Consider the following 9,926-nt stretch of genomic DNA (forward strand, 5'->3'; position numbering starts at 1 on the left):
AGGAAGTCATAATTTGCTAATTTACCAGAACAATAATTAGAATCATCATATAAAATCCCGTCTACTTGTGGCATTTATATAATTTTGCTTATGAGATTGTGATCTATGACACTTTTACATTATAGGCACCGCCTATTCAATTACACAGACCTATTTACATATGACATCCGGAGACAAATGCACAAATGGTCTTAAATGCTTGGTAATCAGTAAGAATACTTCTCAAGGTTTCAATACCATATTACAAAAAGACTCTAGATTAGTGATAAATTGAGCAAATGTTGTTGCTTTTAACTTACTATTCCAAATGGAATGGGGATTTTGAAAGCATTTCACAATTTTACTCTGTATGTTTATATAACTGATAGTGTACCCAGACTCCTTTGAACTACGTTTTCCCTAGACATTTCAAATAAGTGAAGTACATTTAAATTGCACAATTTATTTTAAATAGTCTCATTTAGTGCAAAAGTAAGAAGATAGCAACACTACAACTTACAGATTTATTTACTTTTTGTTGATTTTTTTTTCCCTGACAGTCCTGAGGATCGAACCCAGGCCTTGACAGAAGCTTAGCAAGACCACCATCAAGAGCTACAACCCAAACACAACTTTTAAATCCTTGCCATTTCTTTAAAAAATTCTGCCTTTAAGTTTGGGAATCATTTCTCTAACAGCACAAAATATGTTTCCTTAGACAAGTTTTAATTGTATCACATTTAAAAATCGTAGCTGTCTTACAGTAATTTATGTAATAAATGATTTTTTTCTCTTGAGAAAATTTCAAGGATTACATTCATGTACTATATTAATAAAATCCTGTTAAGTAGACAGGGCAAAACCTGCTCTATTTAACAAAGCCCGCCACTCTCCAACTTTCATACGGACTCTCTTTCTGATCACAATGAGTTAATTAAATATTTGAAGCCTTCTTTGTACTTTTTAATCTGAACACGGGTTAAATTTACGACTCTACCTGAAAGTCTGGGTTCGTTTAAATGAGTAAAGAGAAAGTTGAAATATTTTAAACTACACTTGTTTTCTCATGAAAACCACAGACAAACTGAAATCAAGCGTCATGTGAAACACCCCGGTTTCCTTTAGGGCCTACAGCAGGAGTTATGGCAGTTCTGCTCAACTCTTAGAGGAGTTCATTTAGCTTTCTACTTCCTCTTCTTGGCTAGACGTCCGCCGCCTCCTCCTCAGTGACCCACTGGGAAGATTAGGGTCAGCATCCCGCTGGAATAAAGGGGTGGCTTTAGTTCCCCCGGCCAGGAAAGCGCCCACCACCACCAGGGTGGGCTGGACGCACTCGCTGGCTTTGCCCACAGCAGGCTGTCATACTGGGCTCCCTCCCTTGTCCTGTCCACCGTTCCTTACAAACGTGTTCCCCTTTACATTAAGCGATCACATTTCCACTCGAACCAGTTATTTTAAAGCACAGTCGAAAACTCGTCTCGCCGTCTTGTTGCTAACAAAATGTTCGTGCAGGGTTGGAAGTAGAGGGGGTGGGCACGGAAAATTAGACAAGGAACCCCTTCAGCCCGGAGGGGGGAAAAATCTAGTGTTTTCACTTGGAACGAGTTAAAACGCCACCGAGGACTTTTACAGCCACGCCACATTCTGTACAACTGTCAGCCCGAGAGCGATTAGCTACCGGCACGACTAGACTTAAAAAAGAAAGCTCGCCTGAGGTCCGGAGGTTCCTCTTTTTCAGAAAAAGTAAAACGGCGGCGTCTCAGTGCCGGTCTTTAAAGGCGAGATTCCTGTGCCCTCCTTTACCGTGCTTACCCCTCGAATCCTAAAAACCACGTCGCTGGGATTTCGCCGGTTCTGGCTGTTACGAGGAGATCAGATTACAGTGCGCCGCTTTGATTTCGCACGCAAAGCCCCGAAGCAGGTAACTTTTTAAACTGCTGACAATCTGCCAGAGGAGACGACTTGAAAGGCAGAATGTCCCAACCCCAAACCGAGCCTCCGCCAGACAGCTCCTTCCCGGGACCCGCGGGTGCTCGCCCCGCTGCTCGCCCCGCTGCTCGCCCCGGTACTCACCCGAGGCCATGGCTCGGCTCCGCGCGCCGCCCGCCGCAGCTCCCCGCGTCCGGCCAGTGGATGCAAGTCTGTCCGTCCGTCAGCCCGTCTGTCCGCCCGTGAGTCAGCCCGTCAGCCCGTCAGCCCGCCAGCCGGCTAGTCAGTCAGGAGGCCAAGCAGCCACTGCAGCCGGGACCCCAGTCCTCTGACCACCCCCGGGCTTCCTCTTCTTTCCCGGCCCCTCTGGGTTTGCGGCTCACACCTTCCCACCCCTGAATCTTCGCGCTCGGGTCACCCGTGTCCTGGCGTCGCCCTGCCAGGATGCCGCGGCAGGGGCAGGGGGCGGGGCGGACCGCCTGGCGGAAAGGGGATTTCCCGCTGCTTGCGTCACTCGCGCCACCGCCTACTCGGGGCGGGGGAGGGGGCGTGGCCTCGCGCCGGGCGCGCGCGCTTCCCCGTCCCCGGCGGAGCTGCGGCGGGCGGCCTGCGCGCTCGCGCGAGAAGCTCCGGGGGCGCGCGGTGACGTCTCCGCGCGTGAGAAGCCGCCGGCCCCTGAGAAATCCCCCTCCTCCGGTGGCCTTCAGAGCGCGGCTTAAAGCCCGGGGACCGAGGGGGCGTGTCCGTGACGTCGCGCGGACGGGGGCGGGCGGGGCGGGGCGGCGGGCTAGCTTCTCGGCCACCCGAGGTCCGCCCGGGGTTTTCGAGCGGTGGTTCCCCCCTCTTCCCGATTTCGCACATGCAAATCTCCGCCCCCGCGCCTGAGCGCGCGGCCGGCGCGGCCGGGTGCCCTGGAGGGGAAGTGCGGAAGCGCCGGCGCCCGTGTTCGGCTGGAAGGCGCGGATTTGCATAGGGGACCCCCGCAGTCTGAATTTCCCTCTACAGCTACGTTACGTCTTTTACGTCCCAAACGTTCTCAGCCCCGCGGGGCAGCGCGGAGGGGCTGCTGCCCCAGTCCGTGTACGTGAACACCGAGTTCAGAGATTTGACCGAGATACCCACGACCTAAAGCCGGGACCGAGCTAGTGCTTTGACAGGTCGGGCGGAATCTTGCTGTGCCTCAGTTGCTCTTGGGCACCTGTTCTCTTGGTCTGTGATGTATTATCATCTTCATCGTGTACACGAGTCGATGGAGGTGTGGAGAAGTAGCTGGTCGGGACTTAAGAGTGCTAGGAAGGAAAAGCACGGTTTAAGTTAAAAAAAAAAAAAAAAAAAACCCCAGGCCAGTTTAAAGCACTCCCAAACACTCGAAACGCTGAGAGAGGTGGATTGACAACAAAAATAACCCAGGATTCTCTGGCTCCGCCTCCTCCATTCTCCAGCCACTTACTGACTTAAACAAGTATGGAGGGGTGATAAAGAAATGGCATCTTGAACGCTGGCAAAATGGCTTAGGGGTAACTGTACTTGCTACCAAGCCTGACAACCTGAGTTCGATCCTTGGAAGGAAGAAAACCAACTTCCCAAAGTTGTCCTTTGACCTCCACCTGTGCCCGAACGTGCGGACTTCGAAGGACTCCCAAAAATGTTTATTAGATAATTAAAATATATGCCATCCTGACACACACACACACACACACACACACACACACACACACACACACACACACCAAGCCAAAACGTCCTTTCGAACAAGTACCCCAACGTGAAGGACACTCTTATGGAAATAATTAAAATCTGTCAGGTCAAAAGTGTCTTCACGAAAGGTATAAATAGCAGTTGTTTTCTTTGGTTAAACACAATCATAGGCAAACCACACAGATAAAACAACGGCAACAAGAGCAATTAGTAGGGTTAAACTATGCCCAGCACTCTGGAAGCCAAGATTGGAGAATCAACTTTGAAGCTAGGATGAGCCACAAAACATGTCTCTGCGGCGCGCGCCACACCCACATCCCTCTCCTACGCACACACATTCAGCCTTTAAGGTAGTCAGATCCATACAATATATTTTCTACTTGTTTAATTGTCTTTATATCCAAAGAAAAAGTAAATAGGAAGCTACATCTTGAAGCCAAGAGGGGCTTAAATTTTCACGGGGATTTTTATGCCTTGTGCTGGGCAGGAGATGTTACACTACAACAGAAAAGTCTCCTAGTTAATGGGGTTTATAAAAAACAGAACCGCAAGTGGTAGTTTTAGCACTGAGAGTCACACGTCTGTAATCCCAGCACACAGGAGGTGGCAGTAGGAATAGTAGCCATTCAAGGCCGTACTCCGCTATAGAATGAATTCACAAAGCCAACCTGGGCTATGGGAGAGCCTGTCTCGAAATATAACATACATAACTACTTTTGTTACTTTATAAAGAAAATAGGGTGGCTGGAGTAATAGAAATTGTCTGGGTTTTCTAGAAGGGATACTCTGTGGAAGTGATATTTGAACCCAGTCAATGATTGGTATTGGAAAATTGTAACCATGCAATTGATGTGTGCGTACTTCTGGAGATTTTGTTCTGGCTGATATGTTACACTGTTAGCATATGTTACCTGGGGCAAAGGTGGAGCAGTTAAGTGATGGAAATGAGACCTTGATTTGTTCTAGTGTTTGTGCAGAGGATGGGGGCAGGGAGGAGGGAAGACATTTGATGTTGGGGCCAGCTGGAAAAATTGAAACAGCTCAGGATTTTTTAATGAACTAGATTTTGGCAAATAGATTTTAATTAAACTGTAAACAGAAGTTTCTGTGTCCCACAGCCTCTCTCAAATAAACATTCAGAGTCTTATATACTTTTAAATGCTTGCTCAATACCTCAGGCTTATTACTAACTAGCTCTTGCATTTTAAGTCAACTCATATTCCTTATTTACGCTCTGCCATGTGGCGGTACCTTTTTTAGCATGGCATGTTCATCTCCTGCTCCCTCTGTGTCTGGCTGGTGACTCCTGACTCTGCCCTTCTCATTAGTTTGGGTCACCCTGTCTGCACTTCCTGCCTGGCTATTGGCCAATCAGTGCTATATTAAACCAATTCAAGTGACAAATCTTTACAGTGTACAAAAGGATTATTCCACAGCATTGAACTGGGTGGAATAGCGCTTTCCAGTAATCCCGGGACTGGGCAGGCTGATGCCAGAGGATTTGAAGTTCAAGGTTAGCCTATGTCATATTAGGAGACCCTGTCTCAGTCAAATAAATTTAAAAAACGGAGGTTCACTTGTGACTTGAGAACTGTGCTTAAAAACCTGGGGATCATAAAGCTGAATTGAAGCCGTTTGAGGAGAGAGACTGGTGGATGTGGTAGGTATAGACATTTGGAAGATGTTGAAGAAAACAGCAATGGAGAACTATCTGGTCCAGGGTGTGGATGTGTATTATGCTCAGGGCTCTCCCTAGCTTCAGTTTCCACAGGTTAGGACAAAGTCCCCTGTGAACTGAGTGGCTGTCCCCAGAACTACCCTTGGTGCCTTCCATATTGTAGTACCAATATTAAGAACAGGCAGGGCCTGCTCTGACTTACTCTGTGATGTGGAATATCACCTTTCAGGATATCCCTACCTACCACAGATACTTTTCTGTAACAGTGACAAAATGCATGAATGACCACGGTAATTTATAAAAGGAAGTATTTAGTTTGAGGGCTCATGGTTCCAGAGGGTTAGAGTTTGTGACCATCATGGTGGGGAGCATGGGAGGCATGGAACCGGAGCTGTAGCTGAGAGCTTACATCTTGAGACAACAACCATGAGGCAGAGAGAGAGAAAGAGCCAACTGGGCCTAGTGTGGGCATTTGAAACATCAAAGCCCACCCCAATGACACACCTCCTAATCCTTCCCAAATAGTTTCACCAACTTTGAGCCAAGGTAAAACATATGAGACTGTTGGGGCCATTATTATTCAAACCACCACACTGTGGTGTTTTGAGTTAATCCATTTACAAAGTAACAACCATGACCTGAGTTACTCCGTTTTGAGTATATGTGCCAAGAAAGAATGAGTCTACTGTCTTGCTTATACAAGTAAACAACCATTATCTGCCAGCACACCTGGAGACACAGACCAAGAGTTAAATATATCAAATGGTAATCAGAAGCACCCCACATATGAACTTAGCAACCATTCTACATGATAAACCTCTTTACATGGGACTATAAAAGAAGGGGCACCCCAAGACTAAGATGTGATAGGCATGCTGTCACCCAGTTACTTGCCATCGTCCTCTTCCAGGACAATTGCTGTATCTAGGACTCCTTTTGCCTCTGTCCCAGTCTCCAGCTTAAGCAGAGTCTCTTGCAGGTGACACTCAGCTCTCGTCAACCTGACCCTGGAAATGTCCTGTCACTTGGACTAGCATTTGACATTTCTGCACCTGGATAGCTGGATACCTGGAGGTTGTCAGACTTCTCTCCCTATCTGCAGACTCTTCCTTGTGCCTGTGTATGCTTTCTGTCTCTGACTTCAGGAAAGCCTTTGAACTCCGTAGCCTCTTTTACCCTTTCTTAGATATTGTTTAACCTGTTACAGATATGCATGCATACACACACAGACATGTATATATTATGTGACCTGACCTGAAAGTTAATGCTGATAACTGAGGTTAAAATAAAAGAATCTGGTCTCTAACAGGCAGTTGGAGACTACTTTGGAAACTGTAGCCAGCACAGCTGATGTAGGCTGTGAATTTATTTTTACTTAATACATTGTGACATTATAGAGAGAACAAACGTGACTGTCCATGTTTCTGACATGTGTGCCCATAACAAATACATAGCACCTTTAAGGCTGCCTTACCAGGGAAGAGAAGAGGATCGCAAATGGAAGATTTCTGTGGGCACAGTCTGCCTTCCTATTACTGCACACTAGGACAGTACACACTTTCATAGTTTCCAGAGAATTTGGGAAACAGAAATTGGTAAAGGAAACTGAGAACCAATATTGGCTCATGGCTAAAATCTTAACGTTTAGGGGAGTGAAGCAGGAGCATGGTTATGAGTTGGAGGCCAGTAGCACTGGGGGACAGGGAGAGACAAATCAACAGAAAGTAGATCTCGGTAAGTGCTGTCAACCTCTGACATGCAAGTCTTCTTCCCCAGGTGACATTTATCATGCAGTGTAAAGATGAACGAGGCAGAGAAGGAGTTTTGGTTGGTGTGGAAGTCCTTTTGTAGATGTGTTGCTTTTATTGATTAATGAATAAAGAAGCTGCTTTGGCCTGTGATAGGGCAGAATAGAGCTAGGCAGGAAAACTAAACTGAATGCTGGGAGAAAGTAGGCAGAGTCAGTGAGATGCCATGGAGCTGCTCCTGGAGGAGACAGATGCCGGAACTTTGCCCAGTAAGCCACGACCTTGTGGCGATACACAGATTAATAGGAATGGGTTAATTGAAAATATAAGAGCTAACTAGCAATACACTTAAGCTATTGGCCAAGCAATGTCTTAAATAATATAGTTTCTGTGTAATTATTTTGGGTCTGTGTGGCCAGGAAAACTAACAAGTAGCCTCATCAACAGTTGGTAATGATGTGCAGCGCTTTAGAGCACAGCAGGTGGTGCTGTAGTGAGCAGACCTCTGCTGTAAGGAGGAAGGAACTAGGAGTTGCCTTTGCTAAATAGCATTGATTTCTCACTTGGTTCTACAAGGCTTTAGACCAGTGGTTCTCACCCTTCCCAATGCAGTGACCCTTTAATGCAGGTCCTCACATTGTGGTGACCCCCAACCATAACATTATTTTTATTGCTACTTCATAACTGTAATTTTGCTACTGTTATGAATCACACTGTAAATATTTTGTATGTGACCCAAGGAGTTGCAACCCACGTGGTGAGAACCACTGCTTTAGAAGGGGGTGAAAGATGGGTGTCTTACCTTTGTTTGGGGTCCGTATCTTTACTCTGGCTGAAAGCACAGGGCGAAGTCACTCTGGAGCACTGCAATTGCAGACTGGCACCACCACATCTGACCTTTATGTGAGCTCTTGGGGGTCTGAACTCCACCCCTCACGCTCGTTCAGCAAGCACTTAACCCACTGAGACGTCTCTCCAGGCTGGGAGCCATGTCTGACTCACCTGTCACCTCCAGCCTACCCGACAACATCCATTCACCATATATCCTATTGCGATTAATCTTTTTTTCCTTCCATTGCTAGGGATTACTCTTATGGCCTGGAGGAATGTTCAGCCTTTTGACATTGTTACGATACATTGTCACCTACAAAGTTCACACTTGAGACCAGCATAGCTAAGTTTCAAAGGAAAAAAAGCTTGCAAAACAAACAAACAAACAAACAAAAAACCTCATTTAAAAACTATTTTAAGGGTTCATGATTTTGTGTTCGGTAGACCATAGTTATCCTGGGGCACATGTGGCCCTCGGACTTTAGGTTAGACACACCTGGAAACATGCTAAGCTTGCTAAGCCTGCCCTGAGCTATGCCAGTAGCCCTCATCTTCCCTCTGGCTGCCACTGTCATTAGGAAGTCTGGGTTATGACTCATCTGAAGGACTGGAATGTTCTAGTACTTCTACTTCTGTCTGTCCTCTTTATAACTCCATCCAAATCCGTTGCTGCCCGAGTCGCTTGTGTGAATGCACATCAGGCCACAGTCACATTCATGATTAAAACCATCCTTGGGTCCAAGCACGTGGCTCCCAGTCTCCTCCATAATCTGGCTACTGCCTCCTTCCTTGGCCTCCTTTCTTGTACTTTCTACCTTTCTGATCTGCTTTGTGCCCCTGAGACGTATAAACAAGGCGGTTTCTTGTTTATCTGCTTTGGCTCTTTTCCCGCCACCTAGAGCACGTCTTCCTAGAGACGGGCCATGTCTATGCTTTCCGAATGATCACTTCCTGATGGAACCCCTCCACGAATGCTCGTTTGTTTTCTGCAGCGTCTGCACTGTGGTGCAAAGCCCGTGGCAGTCTATAATTTATTGTATTCTGAAACTTGGTTATGACAGCATCTCTTCAATTGATGGCAGCTATGTCTTTTGTTCTTTCAACAAAAAATCTTATGGAACAATTTTACTTGTTATAATGTCTTATCTGGAGTCATAGACTCAGAAGACACCCATTTGCTGCTTAGATTCGTTAGTTTATTGAATTATAAATTTTTCACTGCTGTGTTAGTAAGAATTATTAGGGGTGTGTGTGTGTGTGTGTGTGTGTGTGTGTGTGTATGTGTATGTGTGCATGCACGCCTGGTGGTTTGTTCATCCCTTTAATCTTAGTACTTCATAGGCAGAGGCAGGCAGTACTCTGTGAGTCTGAGACCAGCCTATTCTACAGAGTGAGTCCCAGACTAGCCAAGGCTACATGGTGAGACCCTGTTGAAAGAATTATTTTATATGGGTTTTTTTTTGTTGTTGTTTTTTGTTTTTGTTTTTCAAGACAGGGTTTCTCTGTAGTTTTGGTGCCTGTCCCGGAACTAGCTCTTGTAGACCAGGCTGGCCTTGAACTCACAGAGATCCGCCTGCCTCTGCCTTCCGAGTGCTGGGATTAAAGGCGTGCGCCACCACCTCCCGGCCTATTTTATGTTTAAGGCATGTTCATTAGTTCAAAAATATTTCTCCTCCTCCTTATCAGGGCAGTGCCCATTGTTTAATAACATATACATTTGAAATCACAATCTATCTTAAATATATACTTTTAAATAAGTCAAGGTAATTAATGCTCTAATAGCACTATGAAGGAGGAATAAACAGAAGTTAATTTTAAAAAAGTAACATTGAGGCAGACACGGTGGGTGACATCAGTAATTCCGTCACTCCGGAGGCCGAGGCAGCAGTATCGCCGTGAGTTTAAGACTGTTGGGCTACATTGCCATGTCCTGTCTCAACACAAATAAATAACAAGTAAGGCCAGCCTTGATGCAATGGCAGCAAGACGCTAGTACGTTATTTTACACTTGCAGTTTTCACACCTTAAGATCTTTCTGAAATACTCCCTCAATTTATGAAGTG

General features: G+C 46.2%; 1 protein-coding gene across 2 annotated transcripts in view; it reads right to left on the reverse strand.

Annotated features, from left to right (window-relative positions):
* Nucleotides 1-2,368, reverse strand: part of Rel (REL proto-oncogene, NF-kB subunit) — a 37,478-nt gene extending 35,110 nt beyond the window's left edge. The window contains exon 1 of one of the 2 annotated variants that reach the window (XM_075944514.1): nucleotides 2,053-2,368. In XM_075944514.1, coding sequence (XP_075800629.1) covers nucleotides 2,053-2,062 — 10 coding nt within the window. In that variant the 5' untranslated portion in view covers nucleotides 2,063-2,368. The remainder of the gene's footprint in view (nucleotides 1-2,052) is intronic. The other variant, XM_075944515.1, reaches the window with a different exon arrangement.
* Nucleotides 2,369-9,926: the final 7,558 nt, after the last annotated feature.

This window comes from Microtus pennsylvanicus, chromosome 12, assembly GCF_037038515.1.
Source record: "Microtus pennsylvanicus isolate mMicPen1 chromosome 12, mMicPen1.hap1, whole genome shotgun sequence".
NCBI classification, from domain to species: Eukaryota; Metazoa; Chordata; class Mammalia; order Rodentia; family Cricetidae; genus Microtus; species Microtus pennsylvanicus.